The sequence below is a fragment of the Populus euphratica genome, unplaced genomic scaffold (genome assembly GCF_000495115.2).
Source record: "Populus euphratica unplaced genomic scaffold, PopEup_1.0 scaffold13.1, whole genome shotgun sequence".
Classification (NCBI taxonomy): domain Eukaryota; kingdom Viridiplantae; phylum Streptophyta; class Magnoliopsida; order Malpighiales; family Salicaceae; genus Populus; species Populus euphratica.
The window spans coordinates 906,776-933,826 of NW_011499872.1; the positions used below are offsets into that span (position 1 = coordinate 906,776).

The 27,051-nt window shown below is 35.1% G+C and overlaps 5 protein-coding genes across 6 annotated transcripts; 2 read left to right on the top strand and 3 right to left on the bottom strand.

Moving 5' to 3' along the window:
• The first annotated feature begins 8,237 nt into the window (after positions 1-8,237).
• LOC105127540 (CASP-like protein 4D1) lies at positions 8,238-9,936 on the top strand. The gene is made up of 3 exons (XM_011028884.1): positions 8,238-8,550; positions 8,733-8,871; positions 9,476-9,936. Exons 1-3 carry the CDS (start codon positions 8,342-8,344, stop codon positions 9,671-9,673), a joined length of 546 nt encoding a protein of 181 aa, XP_011027186.1. The 5' UTR covers positions 8,238-8,341; the 3' UTR covers positions 9,674-9,936.
• A 2,012-nt stretch (positions 9,937-11,948) lies between these two features.
• On the bottom strand, positions 11,949-16,883 carry LOC105127542 (uncharacterized). 2 transcript variants are annotated; one of them, XM_011028887.1, is made up of 3 exons: positions 16,763-16,883; positions 13,646-13,720; positions 11,949-12,892 (listed from the first exon to the last, which is right to left on the bottom strand). In XM_011028887.1, the coding sequence occupies exon 3, from the start codon at positions 12,888-12,890 to the stop codon at positions 12,129-12,131; it is 762 nt and encodes a 253-aa protein (XP_011027189.1). In that variant the 5' UTR covers positions 12,891-12,892; positions 13,646-13,720; positions 16,763-16,883; the 3' UTR covers positions 11,949-12,128. The 2 variants fall into 2 exon arrangements, with proteins under 2 accessions (XP_011027189.1, XP_011027188.1); XM_011028886.1 differs by lacking the exon at positions 16,763-16,883 and having other exon boundaries at positions 13,646-13,909.
• LOC105127541 (uncharacterized) lies at positions 15,132-16,767 on the bottom strand. Its single transcript, XM_011028885.1, has 2 exons — positions 16,692-16,767; positions 15,132-16,107 (listed from the first exon to the last, which is right to left on the bottom strand). The coding sequence occupies exon 2, from the start codon at positions 16,103-16,105 to the stop codon at positions 15,341-15,343; it is 765 nt and encodes a 254-aa protein (XP_011027187.1). The 5' UTR covers positions 16,106-16,107; positions 16,692-16,767; the 3' UTR covers positions 15,132-15,340.
• A 2,057-nt stretch (positions 16,884-18,940) lies between the features above and the next one.
• LOC105127544 (uncharacterized) lies at positions 18,941-20,697 on the bottom strand. The gene is made up of 2 exons (XM_011028888.1): positions 20,468-20,697; positions 18,941-19,917 (listed from the first exon to the last, which is right to left on the bottom strand). Exon 2 carries the CDS (start codon positions 19,913-19,915, stop codon positions 19,154-19,156), a length of 762 nt encoding a protein of 253 aa, XP_011027190.1. The 5' UTR covers positions 19,916-19,917; positions 20,468-20,697; the 3' UTR covers positions 18,941-19,153.
• A 2,842-nt stretch (positions 20,698-23,539) lies between these two features.
• On the top strand, positions 23,540-25,137 carry LOC105127545 (DNA/RNA-binding protein Kin17, conserved region). The gene is made up of 2 exons (XM_011028889.1): positions 23,540-23,643; positions 23,726-25,137. Exon 2 carries the CDS (start codon positions 23,773-23,775, stop codon positions 24,976-24,978), a length of 1,206 nt encoding a protein of 401 aa, XP_011027191.1. The 5' UTR covers positions 23,540-23,643; positions 23,726-23,772; the 3' UTR covers positions 24,979-25,137.
• The last annotated feature ends 1,914 nt before the right edge of the window (positions 25,138-27,051 follow it).

A 27,051-nucleotide genomic window follows, 5' to 3' on the forward strand; every position in this document is an offset into this window, starting at 1 on the left:
AAGAAGGAGCTCGGAAATCCAAGCAACGGCATGTTGTATTAACGTTTTTGTTGATGCCACATGTAATGTTATAGTTTAGGCGTGAGGATGCTCTCTCTGCTTCCATGGCAGCTTTCGCTTTTGAGATGCATTGTTTTTTACTTCTTTAAATCTCTCTTTCCCTCTCCCTCATGAGCCTCTGAGATTCCAGTCTTTCACTCCTCACGTTCTTCCCCATGTGCTCGATCATGCAATTTGTTAGATTCTTGGTCATTCTCGCTTTGGAAATTAATCAGAGGTTGCTTTTTTTTTTTTAAGAAAAAAAAAAGAATGGCAAAATGACGAGAGTGCCACATTTTTTTATTTTTCAAATTATATATAAAGTGAAAGAATAACTTAAGTTAGATTTTTTTTCTCAAACAAATATTTAAATAACCCATTGACATTCACCTCGGAAAAAACAAAAGGAAGCATAGATATTCCAAGCTGTAATTCCTCTATATATATGTTCTTGCTACTGTAAAAATATCAATGATGATAAACAGAGATATTCAATTTATGAACAGCTTTTTTAAAAGTATATTTTAATTAAAAAATATTAAAATATTTTTTATTTTTTAGCATTAACATATTAAAATCATGAAAAAATCTAAAAAATATTAATTTAAAATAAAAAATAATTAAAAGAATACTTGAAAGGAAAAGTTTTGAAAAATAGGACTGTAGAGTGTCGTCAGCACTGCCTATTTTGTCACGCTCAAGTTTTGCGTCGGCTTAAAATCTTTTGCTTCCTTTAGCCTGGCAATACCATGGATTATTGCGATGACGCTGGACCCACATACTACCTCTTTTCTATTTTTCTTATGTTAATTTATATATATTATTATGTTCTCTTTTTAAGAATTATGAAAGTACGAATGTACTAGTAAAAATAACTTAAATGTCTTTTATCATGATAAAAAAAATCATGTGGGCTTATGTTAATAATGGTATACTTTTGATTATAAGATTAGTAAACTTATGAGCTAATTATTGAAAAAATCAACAAGTAAAACGTACTTTGGTTTTATATAAACTGTTTAGAAATGAGCAAAATTCTTATTCAATAAGTGCCGGAATATCATGTAGAACTATGACTTATCTAGGCCATGATGAATTATCGTATATGTTGTTAATCACTGTGTCGAGCCTAACACAAGCTTAAACTACTAAAAGCGTCCATACGGACAGAGAAACATCAAGGGAGAGCACATTAATCTTTTTTAGAATTATATATGGAAATTAGAATTTATTTATTTTTTGGTTGATTTGTGATCAAGATGAAAAATAATAAGTCACTTTTATTTATTTTTTTAACGGAAATTAAGCTACTTTTGTTTAGTTTCACATGGAAACTCTGATCATGGAATCAAAAAAATAATTTATGTGAAAAATCAAAACATTCATCTAAGATTTTCTCCGAAGTTTGGTTTTTCCTCGAGAGAAATTAAAAACAGTATCTCCAGTAAGTAGAAGAATGAAAAGGTGAATATTCGAAGTGGATTTTGACTAGAAACAATCTCTGATGACTATTGCATCATTGTTCTTGAGTTTTTGTCTGCTGATTCGTGAACTTATGATTAGCTAGATGTTTCTGTTTGTTAGAGGCAGCACGTCAACAATCGGGAAAGAAAAAACCAAATACCTATCCCTTTTTTAGTATGTTTATGCGCACCTACGTCATTGACCAATACCAGCAGCGGTACTGCGCCGTAGACTTTATGAACCATGGTAGCGAGGAAGCTAGCTAGGAATGAAAGTTAATTACAACGACGAGACAAGGTTTAGTGATTAATTAAGGCACTTGTAGGCACAAGTGTATCTTATTTCTTATTCATCTAATTTTTAATCTTGGCCTAATTGACATAGTTTTGTTCGTGTTCGGGCTAAAGATCTCATTGGATGAATGTTTATACTCTTTGCTCTCCCTTACATCATTTACCACATAAAAGTTATTGGAATTTTGCGTGGAGAAGCACTAATTTTCATTCGAACACAGCTTTGTAATGATATATATATATATATATATATAAACACAGCTTTGTAATGATTCTAATATATATATATTGCATCCTGCAATAATTATGCAAGCACACATGTCTTCATATGGAGAGAAAACACATAGATATATATAGAACCACATAGTTGACCCATATCCTGAAAAAGGACTCTTTTTTGCCCCCCTCAATGCCGGACACATTTTTTTTTTCTTACACTTCTAGATAACTAAATCCTCATGATCTGTAATTATCTTCACTAGCACAGGAGAACATCCTCACGAAAAAAATCCCAAAAGCCCTTTGAAATTGTGCTGCCGGGGATATTATACTTGAAGGGCAACACAAAAAAGGAGATCCCATTTAGAAGCATATATAAGTAAAAAACAATAATTAATATCACCAAGTATATGCACCATTATATAAAAAACACGTCCCTTTGTCATTTTATTATTCCTTTAAGAGATAATACTGATTTTATTTATGCTTATAATTACAAAATAGTTTTCATTTGGTTATAACATTTCACAAAATTAAGTACCCGAGGATCGTTGCAGCCAAACTTAAAAGAAATCCACCATCAAATGTTTCCTTTTCTTGGTGGCGCATTCCCTAAGTTGTTAAATGCTTCACGAATCCAATATTTCAATTAGGTGAAAAATAATCAAATAGTAATTCGGTCATTGATCATCTAGGTTATAGTAATCATCAATTTTTCCAGTCTCCCTCTTCCTTACTCGTAATTGAAGACGATGTTTTGAGGGCATCATTGTGTTAAGAGCATATATAACAACAATATTATAGTATGTTTGTATTAATTTCCAAGGCTAGTGATTTCGCAGGCCCTTAAATGCAATTTGGAACGTGCCGTGGTTCTTTCCCTGCTGAATTTTACTTTTACCAAATAAGTTAAAGACAGCGATCTCCTTGATTTTTATTGTTTGAATCTATCTTTATTCGTATGTAACAGAAAGATTCTATACTAATTCTAGTATTACAAGCTGTAAAGTCGAAACTAATTTTCAATACTAAAAAGAATATGCTAGCAAGGTAGTTTTAAAATAAAAATGATTAAGATTGGAGAGGTTATCTTTTTTTTTAAAAAAAAAAAATCTTGGACTGTTGTAGAAAAGAAAAACGAACAGGTAAAAGATACTAGATTAAGCAGGACTTGCACAAACATATACTAGGGCAATGTTCAGAAAGGTTATATATGGAGGACCATTGCTATATATCATGCCATACATACAGGAATGCTCTTTCATTAGCAGTCATGTCTCATTCACATATTATAGTCCAGGCCTTTAATTATGAGCAAGGATGGCTCAAGTTTTCTTCGAAGATATTCAGCCACCAGATATTTAACTTTTTTCATATAGATGCTCATAACTATCTTCATGCTTAAGTTATAATGCATGTGTATCTTGGCTTTACTGAAAGCTCTTGCTTAGAATTCCCATTCATGCTATCCTAGCTAGCTGACAAGTGATTGTGGACCTTAGTGCTAGATTATATGAAAAATCGATTCTGCTAATCAAGCAAACATCTCACACTGTAATTATCTGTAGTGCATGGGGATGCTTTTTTTGCCTACAAGGTTTGACCGAGGATTACACCAATGAAAAGCCAATTATATGGTTTTGGTTGTTGTCATTATCTCTCTCAAAATATCAGATCAAGAGTTGTCGTGTCTGGTAATTAAATAACAGGCAAAATTGTGGATATATTATGTATAATTGTCTGTTCCTAAAAAGCATTGATTCAAAAGAACTTGCTAAGAAAGTGTGTTGCCATTAAAGAGGTCGGTCAGAGTACTCCCTGGCTGATATAACTCCGTAACTCTTTCTTATGTGGCTACAACATTGGGGTCTTAATTACTTGATTATTTACCTCTGTTTAAATTCATATGACGTCGACGTCCCACTCACTTTAGGCCTTAAAGTAGTCTGGATATATCATCATCTTGCACTATTTTTATTTGGATTTGAGAAAGAAAAAAGAAACCTCTTTAATCTAGCCCAACTCTTGAGCTACTCGTTACCAGAATTGGTGGTGGCAAAACTAAAAAACGGGAACGGGTCCAGCGCCATTCTCTCTCGGTTCTCGTGAGTCGAGACTCGAGAGTCAAAACAACTTTGAGAGGATTTATGAGCTTTATTGGTGGTATTACTCATCAAATTTCTACCTTTGATTGAGGTGATTCCATGATTAATTGATAATGAGATAGGGCAATTGACAGACATAACCTTTTTTCAACGAGACCTTCCCTGTTTTGACTATTAGCTACAGCCATGTCATGTCAGTTGTCCTTAAAGTCTTCTTAATGTCAATGTAAATGATACTTCCGACCAAAGTTAATGTTACTTGAAATTAAAGTATGGATCTTCACTCTTCAACTCATCAACCACAATTAGTATACTAATAGCAAAGGTTGTTGATTTGAGCTAGCTATAAGAAAATGACTTATTCAGTTTATATGTTGATGTTGTTCTTATAATTTAAAAATATATATATTAATATCACGTTCATAAAAGTGAATTACTCCCTTAATTAACCTTGTTATAAAAAATATGTTAAAATTCTTCATAGATTTGATGAATCATTAATGTCTTTCATGGCAATTTTTGAACTTTTCATGAATGAAAAATAAAGATTTATGAACCTTCAAAACTTTTTTTTTTTTTGAAAAAATAGCATGTTTCTTTCAAATCATGAACGTAGACAAATTCCTTTCTACCATATAGATCAATGGAGAAAAGAATTGCATTACCAAGCTCCATTAATGAAAGATTTTAGTCTTCCAACATTGTCAGTGGACATCAATCTTATTCATATAACAAAATAAAATATCAAAACATTTACCCAATCGATTGACATAAAACTCTCATTCGAATAGATAATCATATCCGAAAACAATATCTGAAAATACCAGGCTTCGATAATAATAAATAAACAAAAGGATGGAATAAAATCTTATATGTAGAATTGAAGATAAGAAAAAAATCAACCAAATAGAATTTCAAAACTTTTATATATGTAAAGGGCCTAATTTCCTAGACCTGAAGACATTAAAGTTTTATTCAAAGAGGGAATTGTATTTGCAAATCAGATTTGAAAAAAGCAGGCTGCCTTATAACAAGAAGAAATGAATAAAAGGTGTTATTGTCATTCAATCTAAGTTATGAGATTCGTAGGTTAATCTTTTGATTATAAGATATATTAACATTTTATTCGGTCTATTTTTTATTGCCACGCTATATATGTTGAGATCGTTTTACATATGCTTGGGTGTGATTTTTTTTTTTCTCATTTTTTCAGTATGATCAAACATTTAGGTGAATTGCACTCGGTTAGGTTCCAACTAGTAGGCCCATTTGGATATCATGACATGGACTAGTGGTGTGCATCATGGGAATCTTGGGTGAATGGGTCCCCGTGAATCGAAAATGTTTAACCGGCGGCAAGATCAATGGGAGGAGTCCTGGCTAGAAGCTTAAATTAACCGTAGTGAGGTTGTGGGGATACAGAAAAGTGGTCACAAAATCATATTTGACAGGCAAAAGACACTGGTTCCATGCTAAAGAGAAGGCCTGTTTAATCAATTTAAGGCCGGCTTTAGATTGTACCGAAGCTCATCACATTCTTCAAGATAAAAGGTGCGAATGGCAGCACCCTAGGCAACTCGGAGAAGCTAAAATTCTCTCACGTTTTCTGTTCTATCATCTGCTTTTGACCCGTCCTATTCTATTATTTGGACGACTGTTCGGGGAGAATCTTAAGTTTCCATGGAACAGAACGAAGGCTGATTTAATGCGTTCACGTGGCTAAAGCAATTGCTCAAGATTGCGCAGGAGTGACCTGAGAGGGCACTTATGGAAGGAAATTAACCATGCCGTTCGGGCCCAATTCAGCCCACCAAGCTGGGTTTTGTTTTGGAACGAACAAAAAAAGTCTGAATTTGATGGGTGCATATGGATCACCTTTAATCGGGCCTCCTTTTTTTTTTCTCCAAGAAAAACGATGGTGAGAAGTTTTACACTTGGCTGAAGTGCGGGGGAATCAGCAATCCATGAGCTATGACAGGTCGAATGATCACTAAATCATCAATAATTTGAATCAAGAAGTCATGGAAAAGAGGATTTGCTTGAATAAATTAATCCTGTTGTGGAGGTTTGTATAAATTTCAATTAAAAGAAAAAATAAATAAATCTGATACACTAAAGCTGCGAGTCCCGTGACAAACTTAATCATTAAATAAATAATAAAAATGTTTATTAATTCATAATAAACTATAAATATGCTCCAAAACAACACTTCTTAGAATTAAATTTATAGACGGGCGGTGGTTTTTACTGAAGGGGGGTTGAAATTCCAAGTTCGAGTTTCATTTTTTTCATAAATCCTAATTAAACCGGAACGCTCTCATAAAAAATAAAACAAAAAACACATAATCGTACATGTATGAGAGACTAATGGGAGTCGGGACCGCATATTTTTGTATACAATTTGTGTATAATGCAATTAAAGAGTTGAAATGGCTAGTGGTTGTTGAAGAAGTAATACCAAACGGCCCATCATTTAGCCAGGAAGGGCCTAGGGCGACAGTGAAGTTATGGCTTGAATAGAATATGAAAACATCTACCACATTTTATTTGTTCATGTCATATGTTAAACTAATCTCGTGGTTAACTCGGTATCAAAGTTTAATTTATATTATATTTAAACTAATCTCGTGGTTACCTCGGTATCAAAGTTTAATTTATATTATATTTTTTATTGAACCGGTTAAAATATATTGATTTTAAACAAATTAATTGATATTTTAGTCAAGTTTTTAATGTTTTGGATAACCCGATCCAAACTTGGTCGTATTAACATAAAGGGAAAAAAAATGTTTTTAAAGGGTTGTCTTTCCCATGCCCCAGGACGAGAGTAGTTTGCAACACCGAAAATTTGCTTCAGGCCAGGCCAGCAATCCATGGTAGACGACAAGTGGACGACTTATCTCACAAGAGCAATATCTTGTGCAGCTTTGAGCATTACTTAGATTTAACAATTTTACTGATAATTTTTTTAATTAATATTGATATTAATAATTTATCTATAATTATTCTATCGACAGGATTAAGTACAAAACTGAGCGCCAAAATGTTTGCAAGCGATTCTGAGTTAAGAGGTAAATTCTAAAACGAGAAGACATCAAGTCAACTTGTGCTTAATCTATAAATATTTTAATGAAACTTATACTGACAGCACGCGATTCTGATGCGGTGACAGCCCACAACCTTTGCTTTGATATCGGACGAACACGCATGAAACCAGATTAGTAGAGATAGCTGACAATACTTAGACATGATCACATGACATTCGGTTGGAAATGAGAGTTTGCACCGTTATAAACCAATCAGTGATCAATTTAGATATTGTTTTAATTAATCCGCATGTTGGAGGTTAAGTTCAAGATCATTTATTCATTCCTACGGGAATTTAAAATTGATTTGACCAATTGTACGGTTAAAAGTAATTGAGCTCACTCAATTTTTTTATTTTATAAAAAAACTAAAAAATGATATCATTTAAAAAAATAAAAAATATTAATAAATCATAACTGAGTTTTTTCTAGGCTAATAGATTCATGTATCAATTTAAGTTTTTTTTATCAAATTATATTAAGTGATTTTTTTCTAATTTTTATTGAAATTCGACTTAATTTCAACCTCGAATTATCTTAATGACAGATCAACTTGGTTATAAATGCTTGCAAAGGACAACCGTGCATCTAATAAATTCAACTGTAATTATAAATCATCAGGTTGTCCAACGAATTATTAATTCTATACTGAAAAATAAGAATCTACACTATATGAACTATTGATGTTGCACAAGTTTTTTAAGACGTCTAGATTAATTCTATATGAGATTCTATTTCATTGAAGGATTGAAAAATGGTGGTAATGTTCTCCGAAGTTGCGGATACGTGGAATGGAAAAATGAACACAATTGATGGAAACGGAGAGCTTCTTCTCTACGTTTTGTTTCGGGTCATTGAACCAAGCATGTTACGATGCCAGCTAATTACATTCCGAATTCTGAGTGCAAGTAAACTCATGTTTATGTTGACTACTTGGGCTCGTTAACCAGCTGGGTATGCTAGGTGATGCAAAAGTCAAAGTAAACGATGGAATCATGGCCCTGTAGTGGCTCTAGCCTCCGTCAACTTGGTTATAAATCGAGATGAATGTTGAGCATCGATTGCACTATCTTCTTAATTGGCTAATTACTGAAATTAATACTATAGCTAGCATTAATTTTGCAGTAAACGAGAGATGACCGCCCCCCCACCACCATCCATGGCTTCTCGAATGACCGCCCCCCCACCACCATCCACGGCTTCTCGAATGACCGCTCTTTTTTTGAGGGTCCTCACTTTTGCTTTCCTTGTGGTGTCACTTGTCATCTTGACCACCAATACTGGCACCTTAGAAATAGGCTTCGAAGAGTTTAAATTCCGCTTCAAGGATATTTATTCTTATCGGTAAGTGATCGGATACATGATCCTTGCTAGAATTTGCTTTGCAATGCAAGAATTTGTGCATAACAAGCTAGGTACTAGCATTGATGCTATCATACATAATTATACAGGTTCTCTTCCTCTTGCCTTTTTTAAACTCGATTTTTTAGTGATTCTTAATATCTCTTACTCTCTATAAATCGCAGATACATGCTTGCGGCAATTGCATGTGGATTAGCGTACACAATTTTGCAAATTGCTCTCACTTTAAACCATATTGTCAAAGGAAACGGCGTCCAGACAAGTGGTGACGGCAACCTTGTGTTTGATTTCTATGGTGACAAGGTACAACGTTTAGAACATGATCGATCCCTCGATTTTATTGGAAGATTTCCATGTTTAAATTGACTTAAAAAGGGATGGACAGAGAATATAGGAAAACTCTAAAAACGACGGATATGAATTAAATGATTGTCGGAGAGTCTGCTCTGATCATATGGCCTAGCCCGGCCGTTGTCCTCCCATACATTCATACTCTAATTTATTCAGAAGATAATTTTGAGTATGATTTTTCGATGCCCGTTTACTCAGGGATTCTACGTTAATTACTCGTGCTTTTAAAGATGTTTTGCTTCGAATATTTACTTTTTGAGAAACACAAGATTGTTTCCAGTTTTCATATAAAATCAACAAGATGACGTTGATAAAAAATAAAAATAAAAGTTGATTCTTCAAAACCAAGGCTGGCCCGTTTATTAGTGCATAAGATCCAGGAAGTTGCAGCCCAGACTAGCCTCTGAATTCTGATGAGAGATAATCCTGCGCGGTGGAAGCAAGCCTCAGGACTAGATCTGGCCTGACACCTAATTCCCTTTTGATATGTACATTTCTTAGTTGGATTTTTTTTTCCATGATGATGGCTGGACACTTTTGTTTTGTGTTTGGGCAGGTTGTATCGTACATACTAGCCACGGGTGCTGCTGCGGCTTTTGGAGCGACAAAAGACTTGAAGACACAATTTGCAGGGCTAGGAGGTGATAAGTTTTTCAACAAAGGTTATGCATCCGCTAGTCTCCTCCTCCTCGGATTTGTGTGCACGGCTATATTATCCGTTCTCTCATCATACGCGCTCCCAAAGAAAGTTTAATTGTATCAGCGCCTAGTTTCGTGTTTATAGTGTGTTTTGATTTTCCGTTCAAGTCCTAAGAAATCACCGTTCGCGTTCTCGTTTGGAATTTGTTTGTCACCAATGTAATATATGTTGTCCTAGTTTCCTTCTGGCTAATTTAAAGCATATAGCTGCGGGGGCGAGAGTCTCACTTTGTTAAACAGTTTACTGAATCAATGTTATGTTAATGTCTAGTCTTTCTATAGAAGAATTGAGCACATAAACTTCGGAACAATTTGTCATTCTAGCTACTAATAATTATCAGGCTCGGGCCCAGACAGCTGGAAAACCTAGCCATGTGGCTGCACCAGACTGGGTCTAGACTAGGTCCGGAAACCCAGCCTTGGTTGTGTGGCTGAAAACCAAGCCCATCATTCGCCCCGTTTTCTCTGCAATAACCTCCGTTTCTGTAAAAAATGGCCCTCGAAATAACACACACTCGCCATTCATTTATTCACAGAATATTATCATGTCATCCCCGCTTACCGGCGGTACCTTGATCTATCAAAGCGCTAGTTTTTACGTCAAATATAGACTTCAGATTTTTCATCAAATAATTTATTTGGACAGAAAACTAAAATTGACCGTTACAAGTATGAGTACGAGCTACGCTAGATACCATCATCCTATAACACACAAGTAGCGACCTTCTGTCTTCATGGGTAAGTCAGTGTCTTCTGGGACTTCAGGATATACGAGATGTACACAGTACAAATATTGTATATTACACTTGCACCCGTTTTGGGTTAAAATATATACCGGAGGAAAGTAAAAACGACAAATCCGGGGCCTCTTGATTATTATTTTTTTGATTTTTCAATATATACATACACATGTGGTGTTTCCTGTGTTCTTGATGAACTTTTATGGCTCTGGCACTTTCCACCTTTCAGTCTCCTTTTTGTTTGTTTAAAGAAATAACATCTGCATAATTATTAAGAAGAAAAAAAATATTATTTTAATATATTTATAAATAAAAATATTTTAAAAATTAATCATCACCACAGGCGCAATCACTATTTAAATATCTCAACTATTGTATTCCTTCTGTCCAAAGAAAAAGAAATATTAAAAAAATCAAAGAAAATCTGACCACTGCCTCAGTTTCTCAGCAATAGCACCGAAAGGAAATTCGGTGACATTTTTCTTTCAAATATACGAGTAGGAAATATAAAAAGAAAAAGGTACTTTCTCCGCACTTTACACTTGTGCGAAAGGAGGAGTCACAGTTTTCAATTGTTATTTTCCAAGGGAAGAAACCTTCCTTGTCCTGTTCTTGCTGGACGTGGCACCCAACCAAATTTTTTTGATTAGTTTTAAAAATAATTTTTATTTAAATATATATTTAAATAAAAATTATTTTTAAAACTAATCAAAAAAATTTGGTTGGGTGCCACGTCCAGCAAGAACAGGACAAGGAAGGTTTCTTCCCTTGGAAAATAACAATTGAAAACTGTGACTCCTCCTTTCGCACAAGTGTAAAGTGCGGAGAAAGTACCTTTTTCTTTTTATATTTCCTACTCGTATATTTGAAAGAAAAATGTCACCGAATTTCCTTTCGGTGCTATTGCTGAGAAACTGAGGCAGTGGTCAGATTTTCTTTGATTTTTTTAATATTTCTTTTTCTTTGGACAGAAGGAATACAATAGTTGAGATATTTAAATAGTGATTGCGCCTGTGGTGATGATTAATTTTTAAAATATTTTTATTTATAAATATATTAAAATAATATTTTTTTTCTTCTTAATAATTATGCAGATGTTATTTCTTTAAACAAACAAAAAGGAGACTGAAAGGTGGAAAGTGCCAGAGCCATAAAAGTTCATCAAGAACACAGGAAACACCACATGTGTATGTATATATTGAAAAATCAAAAAAATAATAATCAAGAGGCCCCGGATTTGTCGTTTTTACTTTCCTCCGGTATATATTTTAACCCAAAACGGGTGCAAGTGTAATATACAATATTTGTACTGTGTACATCTCGTATATGCTGAAGTCCCAGAAGACACTGACTTACCCATGAAGACGGAAGGTCGCTACTTGTGTGTTATAGGATGATGGTATCTAGCGTAGCTCGTACTCATACTTGTAACGGTCAATTTTAGTTTTCTGTCCAAATAAATTATTTGATGAAAAATCTGAAGTCTATATTTGACGTAAAAACTAGCGCTTTGATAGATCAAGGTACCGCCGGCAAGCGGGGTGGCATGCTTTTGCTAGTCTTTCCTTGAAATCTTACATAGATAATTAATTACAATATTAATTTTCATATCCCTTTGAGAAAATCAATCTACAGGACAAACCTATACACAGAGAAACAATACACAGGAAAACAAAGATATATAGATAGCTTTGGTACTCAAACAAACATTAATTACAAGAATCTAGCTATAAAAGAAAGCAAAATCATCGATGAGGCCTGTATTACGCTTTAATCGGAGAGCAACTGTTGAACAAGCACTGAAATCAGCGTCGTGGGATCTCCAAATAAAGCAGAAATAATGAGCATAATAACTTTTTTTGCCTGTCTGATCCATGTTTTCTTGGCCTTGCTTGAACTTTTCCTACTTGGGAGTTCTAGTTCTCTACCTGGGATGGCACTTTGAAGTGCTAGGTAATTATCCGTCTCATTCACTTTGCCATCTTGAAGGAAATAGCCCTTCTTCCACTTCTTCAAGATCATGTCCTTCACACATGCTACATGGTAACAATATTTCCCACAGGAAGAAACATAGGACCAGCCTTTGATTTTTGAGTTCAAAGTTTTCCTACTTCCACAGTTTAAGCATTTCGATGGCAGCTTCTTCCTCAGGTGTAACCTCGTGCCATCTTCAGCTGTTAAGGTACGCTGGAGCTTTAAACAGCTGGGATGGTAATCGTGTGGGTTCTTATTATGGTTGCACTGGTACACGAACCCTAATACATCTTGTCCACAAGCATCACACAATCTTTCATCCCCTTGCGGGGCTCTGGAGTGAAATGTCAAGCTGCAATTTGAAAATGGATGGGAGGCTGATTTAGTAGCAATTGCGCATTCCTCGTGAAGATGGAAGCTGCAGTCTTCGTGCTCGCATTCGTAGCATGGGCCAAGCCCAAGTACTTTGCATCCGTTACATTCATAAGGCTCTCGTGGATACTTCAACAAGAGAAGATGTTTGCTATGACTGGCATGTTTAATCGTGGAAATTCCCATATCTGTTGAAGCAAAATAAATTTGCTCAATTAATCTCAAGCAAGTGCGTAATAAAACACGTATAGTGTTGTGTGAAATTCAATAGACCCAAACCGAAAAAAGAGAAGAATTGATCACCAAATAATATATTATGTCTTTATCCGAAATTAAGCTATATTTATAGGAGAAATTGTTTCCGGATTGAAATGAAAAGAGGAGAAAGAAAGAAAAGTACGTAGACTACCCGTTCAACAACAAAGATATTGTTTATGAATTAAGAGAGCGAGTCTCTAGCCGCGTATTTGAGATTTTCTTTTTTGAATTTGAAGAAATCTTATTTTAAAAAAAAATATATTTTATGGATGCAAATAAGTGAATAAAATCTTAATTATTATATATTTTTATAAAAAATATAGGCCTTAATCTAAACTCAACTCGAGAATTACTTTATAAATTTTAAATTTTTTTTAGCATCACGTCATGATTTTTGGAGACGTGGTTGAGAGTATGCTAACACATGATATTCATCTTGTGATCACCAGACACCTGGCATGTATGCCTTTTTCGGAGATGTTATCCTCGAGAAAAGAAAAGGGGAAGCGGGGGTGCAATTAGGGATGCAGAGTGCGAAGTCATTAAACCACTCGTCGAATAAAACAAGAATCATACATGAATTGATTTCACTAAACGCGAAGTACATAAAATTATATTAAAAGAACACACATGAATTATTAATCGTAATAAATAAATGCCAAGCAGATAAAATATTATCTTACCGAAATGTTCCCGCTAGGATGATCTCTGATGAATTGGTCTTGGCTCCAACTGCAGGCTTTATAAACCACGAGCACCTCTTTGATACCCAAGATGATGTGCGTTTATGTATGTATACAGTATACAGGAGTAGTTTGGTTTTTCATTCGAAGTGAAGGGCCTCCTCTGAGGGCGTGTGGTTTATATAGATGGGTAATTAACCGACTTAAATAGGAAACATCCTGGAATTGAGGGTGGTTTCTTTGGTGGAGTGTATCGTAGCTACTGAGAAATTATATTGAGCTTGTATATTGCGTGTTTTTTGGTCAATCCGATTTTTATTACATTAATTTAATATACAGATTAATTAAAATTAATTTATAAATTTTACAAACCAACATGTTCAAAGATTCTCAACTTTCAGTCGTCATAATTGAAATATATATAGGAAACCATTTTATATTTTTTAATTTGGGTTGATAATGTAACGAAAATGCTTAATATTCCCGTGGACATGGACATGGACCTGACATATAAGCAACAAAGAAATACAAAGATAAATATCAATCACAGGGAAGCCGTGCCTTGGGGGGCAAATTAGCTTCCATATAACGCAAGTACTGACTCGTGAGCCACGAGTTGGAGGGTTGAGAGGCAACACTGTCCATGCCCATGTCCATGGGAATGTTAAGCATCATCGAGAGATTTAGTCAACTTAATACGACATGTATGCCCGTTTCTATCTATATTTTCAAGGGATCTTCTTAAAGTAGATTTTTTTTTTGTTAATTTCGATTTTAATAAGTTTTTACAGTTTTGTATTTTTTATTAAAAAAAGAGTCGGTTGTGACTTGATGCGTGCATGAACAGTGTTGCATATCAACTCGAGGCATTTTTACCCAAGTCAGATGGAATATTCGATACTTACTTAATCACTCTTATTTCGAAAGCATAAATTCGAAGGAAAATCACTATAATATTTTCTTTCTATTGCAGGGCAACACTTGATAAGCAAATTATATAATAATAAGCTTGATTATTGATCTTTAGGTCTCTCGTGCACCGCGAATACGTGATGATATTTATAATTAATTTTAAGCAGTAGTACTATCGATTCTCTCATGAACGGCATGTAATCAAGATTGACTGGATTAAATATTGTCAAAGAGTGGAGTGTTATTTGATTAACTACACTAATAATTAAAAGTTTATTTTCAAAGAGTTTATAAATGGATCTTAGGTGTGGTGTGAATATCTAACTGTGGGAAATTGGCCGGCCTATCATATATACTGTACGTGCTGCCTTGTGACGCAAAGAGAGGGGATGCAAATGTCGGCAAATTTCATGCACAGAGATTGTGGTTAGGAATCCATCCGACATAACTATAAAAATGTTATAGAAAGAGACATTCATGACAGATTAAGTAGACTTGTATACATGTTTTAGAACCTGGCATGGTTACATGTCCACTGAAAAACAATATTATACATGGCATGCTTTTGCTAGTCTTTCCTTGAAATCTTACATAGATAATTAATTACAATATTAATTTTCATATCCCTTTGAGAAAAGCAATCTACAGGACAAACCTATACACAGAGAAACAATACATACGAAAACAAAGATATATAGATAGCTTTGGTACTCAAACAAACATTAATTACAAGAATCTAGCTATAAAAGAAAGCAAAATCATCGATGAGGCCTGTATTACGCTTCAATCGGAGAGCAACTGTTGAACAAGCACTGAAATCAGAGTCGTGGGATCTCCAAATAAAGCAGAAATAATGAGCATAATAGCTTTCTTTGCCTTTCTGATCCATGTTTTCTTGGCCTTGCTTGAACTTTTCCTACTTGGGAGTTCTAGTTCTCTACCTGGGATGGCACTTTGAAGTGCTAGGTAATTATCCGTCTCATTCACTTTGCCATCTTGAAGGAAATAGCCCTTCTTCCACTTCTTCAAGATCATGTCCTTCACACATGCCACATGATAACAATATTTCCCACAGGAAGAAACATAGGACCAGCCTTTAATTCCGTTCGAAGTTTTTCTACTTCCACAGTTTAAGCATTTCGATGGCAGCTTCTTCCTCAGGTGTAACCTCGTGCCATCTTCAGCTGTTAAGGTACGCTGGAGCTTTAAACAGCTGGGATGGTAATCGTGTGGGTCAATCTTATTATGTTTGCACTGGTACACGAACCCTAATACATCTTGTCCACAAGCGTCACAGAATCTTCCACCCCCTTGCGGGGCTCTGGAGTAAAATCTCAAGGTGCACTTCAAAAATGAATGGAAGGCAGATGGAGTAGCATTTGCGCATTCCTCGTGAAGATAGAAGCTGCAGTCTTCGTGCTCGCATTCGTAGCATGGGCCAAGCCCCAGTACTTTGCATCCGTTACATTCATAAGGCTGTCGTGGATACTTCAACAAGAGAAAATGTTCGCTGTGACTCGAATGTTTAATCTTGGTAATTAATCCCATACCTGTTGAAGCAAAATAAATTTACTCATTTAATCTCAAGCAGGTGCGTAATAAAACACGTATAGTGTTGTGAGAAATTCAATAGACCCAAACCGAAAGAAGAAGAAGAATTGATCACCAAATAATATATTATGTTTTTATCCGAATATTAAGCTTTATTTATAAGAGAAATTTGTATCCGAAATTAAGCTATATTTATAAGAGAATTTGTTTCCAGATTGAAATGAAAAGAGGACAAAGAAAGAGAAGGACGTAGTCTACCCATTCAACGACAAAGATATTGTTTATGAATTAAGAGAGCGAGTATGCATGCATTTGAGAGTAGGCTAACACATGATATTCATCTTGTGATCATTTGACACCTGGCTTGTATGCCTTTTCGGAGATGTTATCCCCGGGAAAAGAAAGAGAAAAACGAGGATGGAACTAGGCAGAGTGCGGAACCATTAGACCACTCGTTGAATAAAACAAGAATCATACATGGATTGATTTCACTAAATGCGAAGTACATAAAAATATATTAAAAAACACACATGAATTATTAATCGTAATAAATAAATACCAAGCAGATAAAATATTATCTTACCGAAATGTTCCCGCTAGGATCTGTAATGAATTAGTCTTGGCTCCCACGGCAGGCTTTACAAACTACAGCACCTCTTTGATACCCAAGATGATGAGCGTTTATGTATGTATACAGGAGCAGTTTGGTTTTTGGTTCGAAGTGAAGAGCCTCCTCTCAATGCATGTGGCTTATATAGATAGGTAATTAACCGACCTACAAAGGAAATATCCTGGAATTGAGGGTGGATTATAATTTATATTTCACTAAGAAATCGAACCGCGCAAGCGTGTACAGCAATGTAATGTGTTTCTTAAAGGTTCCTTCCCTGTATTTTACCTCATAAGGAGATGGGCCAGCCTAATATATTACGACATTGGCGTTGATCTATTCCGTTACGCTAAGATGTTTATTCAAACAAGTGAAGTATTAATGAAAGGGAAAAAATGACCTCTATTGCTGGTTGTGCGTAATTTAATTAATTATTTTATTGCCTATTCATAAAATATATTTAGGATGGGTTAACTAATTTATACCCGAGATCTTCTAAGAACTCTGAAATAAAATGTGTTTTAGCTAGAACAGTATCAAAATGAGTGATTTGAAAATTATTATCCATGTCAACTAACACGCAAGTGTGTAGTAACCGAAGAAAAAAGCGCTTTTTCTGCACTTTACACTTGTACTAAAGGACGAGTCATTGTTTTCAAGTAAAAAAACCTTGCTTGTCTTGTTATTGCTGGACGTTGCACTCAACTAAATATCAATCACTGGGAAGCCATGCCTTGGGGGGTTAATTTAGCTTATATATAAAGCAAGTATTAACTGGTGAGCCACGAGTTGGAGGGTTGCGAGGCAGGCTTACAGACGCAATTCATTTCAAGCTGATTTGCCTCCATCCAGGAATTTCAGATGGTCAAATCATGCGATGATATATACCACATCACATGATAGAATTAAATGATAAAGTAAAGCTTGTTGTGACTAAGATTGGCTTCGGTTTTTCCTTAACTGTCCATTTTGTCTGCAATAATCTCGTATCTAAAATTGTATTACTAAATCTAATGTTTTTTTTTTAACAGTATTTGAATATTGGTCTGATATTTACTTAATTTAAGGTTATCTTTTGATTTTTTTATTGCCTTTTGTATTATTGTATGATCTTTCATAGACTTTTGTGTTCAATAATTGTTTTACACGAATTACAAATTAAAAAATTAGCTTTCAAATCTCCTATTTGTAAAAAGAAATACCGAGTAAGTGATCAAAGTGATAGCGACGTTATTTATTGGTGGACTATCGAATCAATTGTTTGTACACTTGTAGAATATTTTTTCTATTTTGAATCTAAATTCTAAATGTTTAGTTTTAATTAAAAATTTTCATTGTATATTTTTAGAGCACCGGCCCTTAATACGACATGCATGTATGTCCGTTTCTATCTATATCTCCGAAGAATCTTCTTAAATATTAGTTGACTTTTGATCTAGAAGTAGAAGTTTTTTTATTTTAGTTTAACGAGTTTCATATTTTTTATTAAAAAAAAGCCGGTTGTGTTGCATAAAAACTCTAAGCATTTCTACCCATTTCACATGGAATTTTCGATACTTAACCATACCAATATTTGGAAAGCGTAAATTCCTATGAAAATGAATATAATATTGCAGATCAACACTCGATGAACAAATTATATAATAATAGGCTTGATTATTGATTTGCAGGTCGCTTGTGCACCGCAAATACATGATGATATTTATAATTTTAAACAGTATTACTGTCGATTCTCTCATGAACGGCATACAATCAAGATTGATTCATTTAAATATTTTCAAAGAGTGGAGTATTATTTGATTAACTACATTAAACGTTTATTCTCTAGAAAAAGTCGTTTACTTTTGTTTGTAGATGGATAGGTGTAGTGTGAAGATCATACTGTGGGAAACTGGCCGGCCTATCATATATACTATACGAGCTGCCTTGTGACGCAAAGAGAGAGGACGCAAATGTGGGGAAATTTCATGCACATAGATAGTTTTAAATCAAGGTATATCACTAACAGAAGAGCGCAATAGTTCTATATAACAAGTGAGACCTCCTATATTAATTTTATGTGCTTTGTGGTTAGTAATCCGTTCGACATAACTATAACAAAATGTTTCAGAAAGAGATGTTCATGACAGATTAAGTAGACTTATATGCAATATGTTTTAGAATCTGACATGTATAGTTACATGTCCACTGAAAAACATTATACATGGCATGCTTAGCTAGCCTTTCCTTGAAATCTTACATGGATACTTAATTACAATATTAATTTTTAGAACCGTTTGAGAAACACAATCTTCAGGAAAAACCTATACACAGAGAAACAATATACATGAAAAAAAAAGAGGATACATAGATAGCATTGGCACTCAAACAAACATTAATTTCAAGAATATAGCTATAAACGAAAGCAAAATCATCGATGAGGCCTGTATTACGCTTTAATCAGAGAGCAACTGTTGAACAAACAATGAAATCAGAGTCGAAGGATCTCCAAACAAAGCAGAAATAATAAGCATAATAGCTTTCTTTGCCTTTCTCCATCTATTCTTGGCCTTGCTTGAACTTTTCCCACTTGGGAGTTCTAGTTCTCTACTTGGGAGGGCACTTTGAAGTGCTAGGTAATTATCTGTCTCATTCACATTGCCATCTTGAAGGAAATAACCCTTTTTCCACTTCTTCAAGATCATGTCCTTCACACATGCTACATGGTAACAATATTGACCACAGGAAGAAACATAGGACCAGCCTTTGATTCCGTTCGAAGTTTTTCTACTTCCACAGTTTAAGCATTTCGATGGCAGCTTCTTCCTCAGGTGTAACCTCGTGCCATCTTCAGCTGTTAAGTTACGCTGGAGCTTTAAACAGCTGGGATGGTAATCGTGTGGGTCAATCTTATTATGTTTGCACTGGTACACGAACCCTAATACATCTTGTCCATAAGCGTCACAGAATCTTCCACCCCCTTGTGGGGCCCTGGAGTAAAATCTCAAGGTGCACTTTAAAAATGAATGGAAGGCACATGGAGTAGCATTTGCGCATTCCTCGTGAAGATAGAAGCTGCAGTCTTCGTGCTCGCATTCGTAGCATGGGCCAAGCCCCAGTACTTTGGATCCGTTACATTCATAAGGCTGTCGTGGATACTTCAACAAGAGAAAATGTTCGCTATGACTCGAATGTTTAATCTTGGTAATTAATCCCATATCTGTTGAAGCAAAATAAATCTGCTCAATTAATCTCAAGTAAGTGCGTAATAAAACACGTATAGTGTTGTGTGAAATTCAATAGACCCAAACCGAAAAAAGAAGAAGAATTGATCACCAAATAATATTGATGTTTTTATCCGAAATTAAGCTATATTTATAAGAGAATATGTTTCCAGATTGAAATGAAAAGAGGAGAAAGAAAGAAAAGTACGTAGACTACCCGTTCAACAACAAAGATATTGTTTATGAATTAAGAGAGCGAGTGAGTATGCGTGAATTTCAGAGTAGGCTAACAAATGATATTCATCTTGTGATCATCAGACACCTGGCTTGTTGCCTTTTTCGGAGATGTAATCCTCGGGAAAAGAAAGAGAAAAGCGGGGATGGAACTAGGCAGAGTGCGGAACCATTAGACCACTCGTTGAATAAAACAAGAATCATACATGGATTGATTTCACTAAATGCGAAGTACATAAAAATATATTAAAAAACACACATGAATTATTAATCGTAATAAATAAATACCAAGCAGATAAAATATTATCTTACCGAAATGTTCCCGCTAGGATCTGTAATGAATTAGTCTTGGCTCCCACGGCAGGCTTTAGAAACCACGAGCACCTCTTTGATACCCAGGATGGTGAGCGTTTATGTTTGTATACAGGAGCAGTTTGGTTTTTGGTTCGAAGTGAAGAGCCTCCTCTTAATGCATGTGGCTTATATAGATAGGTAATTAACCGACCTACAAAGGAAACATCCTGGAATTGAGGGTGGTTTCTTCTTTTTTTTTAGTGGGGTGGAATATCGTAGCGACTGAGAAATTATATTGAGCTTAAGCATATTGCGTGTTTTTTGGTCAATCAATTTTTTATTATATTAATTCAATTCACTGATTAATTAACATTTATAAATTTAATTTTTGATTCCATTTTATCTGGTTGCTTTTCAACACAGCTGAAATTTATATTTCACTAAGAAATCGAACCGCGCAAGCGTGCACAGCAATGTAGTGTGTTTATTAAAGGTTCCTTCCTTGTATTTTACCTGATCGTAAGGAGATGGGCCAGCCTAATATATTACGACGACATTGGCTTTGATCTATTCCATTACGCTTGGATGTTTATTCAAACAAGTAAAATATTAATGAAAGGGAAGAAATGACCTCTATTGCTAGTTGTGTGTAATTTGATTAATTATTTTATTGTTTATTCATAAAATATAACTAGGATGGGTGAACTAACTTATAAACTACATCTTGTAAAAATTCTGAAATAGACAGAATTATTATGCATCTCAACCCACATGTAAATATGTGATCATTGATGGACCTTCAGTTGGTAAGCTCTCTTGTGATTCGGATCATCTCAACCCACATGTTCAGGAATGCATTCACAGCTAAAAAAGACAGAATTATTATGCATTAAATATGTAATCATTGATGGACCTTGAGTTGATAAGCTCTCTTGTGATTTGGATCATCTCAACCCCCATGTTCAGGAATGCATTCACAGCTAAAAAATTAAATTATGATCGCTGAACGGAAGTCGATTGTATGTGGAAATAAATCAGAAATAAATCAAGAAGGTTTGAACGTGCAAAAATTACAGATTTTTTTTAAAATTGAATGGGTATCTTTAGGAGGTTAGTCTGGTTATTGGCTGGTTCCTTGTGTTATCACTATTCAGTAAGAGCTTAAATATAAGGAAAATCATTAAAAAATAATTTTATACACAATTTATTCTCAAGGTTTCTTGCACCTGAAAAATGCTACAGGAACTCGTATTTTGTATACAGTTCTATACTTTCCCTGAAATGATGGCGTGAATGGTCTCAATCGATCTCGTTCACGGGCTTATGTCATTAGATTGACGTAGCTGTGCCTATGTAATTAGCAGAGAAAACAAGACCAATGATTTATTCCCTAAATGCTACTAGCTTAAGAATCAACCAACCCCAAGTTTGTCTATTATCTTCCAGAGCACTATATTTCTCGAATATTTTATGATGCCATGAGATCTATTCAAAGATGTATTCATCAAGGCCCCGATTATATAAAATAAAAATCCTTTTAAAATATAAAAACAAACGAGAATGATTTAAATGGGTTTCGAGCAATCTATTAATCTTGTGAAAATTACTTTTCCCTTTCATGACATTAAAAAAATACTAATCTCTAATAAATCTTTTTATTGACAATTTTATAATGTTTGCTTGTCAGAAAAATACAAAATTATTTTTCACAAAACAAATATATCTTCTGTATGTTTAGCATTTACATGGACTAGAGAGAGTGATGTAAAAATAATTTTTGGAGCTCTAATTTATTGATGAAAAATAAAGACGGGTTTATGGATGAGAGAAAGATAAAAAATAATATAAAATTATTTTTAATATTTTATTTTTAATAAGTTAAATTTTTTGGATTATAAATTTGTATAATCATACACCATTTTATATTTAATTTTTATTAATTAGAATGATAAAATTAGCTTTGAATTCATTAACAAATCTCTAATATTATATTAACGAATTACATCAACCTAATATTTTCAAATATTGAATTAAGTTATGAAAATAACTCAAGATACAAATATTTTAAGATAGCAAGTCAAAAAACATATAAATAACAGTAAAAAAACACAAAAAAACAAAAAGGTGCCTATAAAAAAGATAGGAGGGAGATCCAGTTGGGCTCGCTAGCAGCCCAACCGAGGCTGTGGCCTTATCATTATTATTATTATCTTAATCATGCACCCATCAACAATAACTATAATGTCCTCCTGAAAAGTGAAACTAGTTCCCCCTTGCCTCTCTTCGGAAAATCTCTTTGTGGCTTCAGAAAATATTTCAATGGTGGAGTAATTCACTGCTGTCAGCACAACCGAACACCATCTTCACCACCTATCGCCATCACCTCAACTCTCTCTGCCACCATCTCAACTCAATTCGAGCCTCAAAATTCCTCGTGGAACGGAAACATCAAACGGATCACCGATACATTTAAATCTTTATTTCTATTATTTGTCACGGTGCTCATCAAGTCGGCTTCAAATCTCCCTATCATCCTCCATAACCATCACTATCTTGTCCATTGCCTCTGCAAACTTGTTCTATATATATATAATAACTGAGAACCTAATTACAATTTAACAATTTTTTTACGAGTAACTAAACGAACAAAATTTGCTAACAGAAAAGAAGATTTGGATAAACAGAGGAACAAGATTCCAGCAAGACCAAGAATTATTAATCGAATCCCAAGCACAGAAACTCGACACAGAAGGCTTTCTATAACAAGGCAAAAGGGTAAAGAAAAATGAGTTTTCTCAAACAATACAGGGAGCAAATATTGACCCTTATAGACAATTTGTCAAACATGCAGTAGGTATCTTCAGTGTATGCGGTAGAGGCTCTTTTGAACAAGACCCAGTCCAAATACAACAAATTCCAGTACACACGAGACAAAACAAGCCAAAATAAATTTAAATCTGGGATTTTTGACGTCATGTATAAGGGACCAAAATAAAACAAATGAGAAATCAGGGGTAAAATTGGGTTTGATCAAACTCTCAGGGATCTTTTCACAAATTAGCCTTTTTCAAACCGACGCGCAGGTATGCGAGTTAACTTCCGCGTTCTAAAAATCCTAAGCCCGGTCGGTTTCTTTTTATCAACCTTGCTTCTTCTTCTTGCCCCCCCAATATTATTCGCTTTTAGATTTAGAGGTAAAGTGCTTAATTTTAATTTTAGTTTTCTTCTAGAAGAAAAACTAATTTGTGTTTTATTATTTTTTTATTAAATTTCTAGGTAATTCTCTAATTCCGATTGCAATTCAATTTATCAAACCCTAAAAAATGGGTAAGAACGATTTCCTCACACCGAAAGCAATCGCGAATCGAATCAAAGCGAAAGGTCTTCAAAAACTCCGATGGTACTGTCAAATGTGTCAGAAACAATGTCGAGACGAGAACGGTTTCAAGTGCCACTGTATGAGCGAGAGCCACCAGCGGCAAATGCAAGTCTTCGGTCAAAACCCTAACAGAATCATCGACGGCTACTCTGAAGAATTCGAAAACGAATTCCTTGACATGATGAAACGGAGCCATAGGTTTTCTCGTGTCGCGGCGACCGTGGTTTATAATGAGTATATTCATGATAGGCATCATATTCATATGAACTCGACGCAGTGGGCGACGTTGACGGAATTTGTCAAGTATCTTGGGAGAACTGGAAAGTGTAAAGTTGAGGAAACGCCCAAAGGGTGGTTCATTACTTATATTGATAGGGACTCAGAGACGATTTTCAAGGAGAGCATGAAGAATAAGAGAGTTAGAGCGGATTTGGCCGAAGAGGAGAAGCAAGAGAGGGAGATTAAGAAGCAGATCGAGAAGGCTGGAGAGTTGTTTACTGTTAACAATGATGGTGTGGAGAGAGGTGATGTAGAAAATGGTGAAGTGCGGCCAGCCAAGGAGTTGAAATTGGACAGTGGTGTGAAGGTTGGTTTCGCGCTTGGTTTGAAGAGTAATAATGTTGGGAAAGATAGAGGGGAGAGTTCTAGTTCTAGACTGGTTTTTGAGGAAGTTGAGGACAAGGAGAGGAAGACGGGGAGAAGTAAGGAAAGTAGCAATGGAGGTAAAAGTGGGAAATCAGCATTGGAGGAGTTGATGAAAGAGGAAGAGAAGGCCAAGGAAAGGAGTAACAGGAAGGATTATTGGTTATTCGAAGGTATTATTGTTAAGGTAATGAGTAAAGCTTTGGCAGAGAAAGGGTATTATAAGCAGAAAGGGGTAGTGAGGAAAGTGATTGATAAGTATGTTGCTGAAATTGAGATGCTTGAGAGTAAGCATAAGTTGAGGGTCGATCAGGAAGAGCTCGAGACTGTGATACCGCAGATTGGGGGTTTAGTGAAAATAGTGAATGGGGCGTATAGAGGTTCCAATGCCAGGTTGTTGGGAGTGGATACAGAGAAGTTTTGTGCCAAGGTGCAGATAGAGAAGGGAATTTATGATGGGAGAGTGCTCAAGGCTGTTGAATATGAGGATATTTGCAAACTTGCGTAGTGAATTGTTCAATTTTTTTATTTGAGTTGTGGAATTGCTCTTGTAGTTTTCCATCTATTGATCTCGTGGAACATGTAACGTATCTTTTCATGATTAATTAATGACTTTGGAAAGTTGTTTATCCGCAAGCTTTTCTTTAGTGTTCACATTCTCCCCAAACCCAATCTTACTCGCTTTCTTTATGGCTATGTGATTTCTACTGTCATTACTCTATCTGTTTGAGATTTTGGTCTAGAAGTTCCCCATGAAGTTTATGTTTTTCTGCTCTCTCTGAATTTTGCAGAGAATTGTTTAAAATTTAAAGTTTGTGCTTTCTATACGACTTTACATGAATTTGGTCTCTTTCATGTGATCTCCAAAATGGAGTTGATTGTAGTTTCTAGCTGTGTTAAAGAGGTCATCAAAAGAGTTATCCCTTTTATTCACAGTGCGTTGCAGATGATTCCAAGCATCAGGCAGCCATGTGCTTTGATTGTTTAATCCATCTGTTTTTATTTTTTGTTGTGAACTCATTCACTCCCTTGAAAGTTCAGGGGCCCAATTGATGTGATCATCGTTTATTTCTGAATGTTTGACATAGATTTCTTGATCCTAACATCAGTGCACTCCTAATGCTCACAACTCCTTCGTAGGGTATTAGGTCTTCACACTCAGAATCTCCTACCCTATTGTTCTGAATCTCATCGTTATGATTTTTTGTTTCTCGATTGACAGCATTGTACATATGTGAGAAGAAGCGTTAAGTGCTCGACAACTATAATGGCTGGAAATGTGGAACGGCCCTTTTCTTTGCTCTCTCGCATGTTTACCATTCATCATTAAAAGAATGTTTGGTTTATTGGGTCATTATATGGCTCTACGTTCCAATACTATACTAGGGATGGGAAAAATCGCATATGGGCAACTACCGAGATTGAAATATTTAAAAGATTTAGTGGATGAGCACTGATCCCTCAGCTTCTCCAAAAACCGTGCAAAAAGCGGGTGATTGTGGTTGGAGAAGTTAATGTAGAACGAGAAGGCTTAGGAGTGGAGCAATCAGAAGGACTGTTAGTTGCGTAAAGATATGGTTGCTGAGGTGATGAGATTGGCAGCAGAATGGTACTGCAAGCAGATATGAGTAGTGACGAAAATGTCAGAAAAGTTACATTAGTGAAGCTATTGATCAAAAAGAGCTTGAGTTGTGGTTCTGCTGATTGGAGAGAGGGTCCAGTGCGAGGCGAGGTTGCTAGAAGTGAATGCAGAGAAGTTTTGTGCCTAGTAGCAGATATAGAAGGGAGTTTTGTGATGGAAGAGTGCTCAAAACAGAGCATGAGGGTACATGCAGACTTGCCTAGTAAGTTTTATGCATATTTTACTTTCGTGGTTGCATTGGCGTTCAAAGATTTTTCCTTGTAATTTTAAGTCTTCTCTTGCATATGCAATGTTTATTTTATGGTTTTGGATCTCTCCAGATTTGATGACGACTCAAAGCGTGGTTATCAAGGAAAACAAAGTCGTATACACTTCTATTATCGTCCTATTAAAATTGCATGAAAGATGATAACTTGATGTTCCGGAATTATCCATAATTTGAATTTTTTTGTGTATCCTTATCGATTTATTTCTAACACCTTGACCTCAAGAATTATGATGCTTCGCTGACAACATGCAGCTCTACTGTTTCCCACTAGTCAGGTTGCTAAATAGTATTTTTTTGATAGAGAAACAAGCAGAAATAAGGAAAGTGGTGAATAATCTGAGGTTGTCCCATTTTACATGGATAATCAAGCAACAGTTGAGAATGATATCCTAAAGAAGCAAAACCCAAAGAATAAAATAACGGGAAAGTCTTCTCTAGGTTTTCCCTGTAAATTGCTTTGACGGTAAACTCTCTAGTGGAAGCTATTCATTTAAGAAGTTAAAGCAATGCCATTTGTATTCCTTTATATGTTTTGGTCCTATGTTGTTTTTCAGACGTGGAGTGTGACTGTGATGGGGGAGCTTGTTAGATTAGGGAGATGTTACCCGTGCGATTTTACAGTGGAAGATCTTCCATGAAACCCCTGTTCAACTCATTTTTTCTTCTTCAAC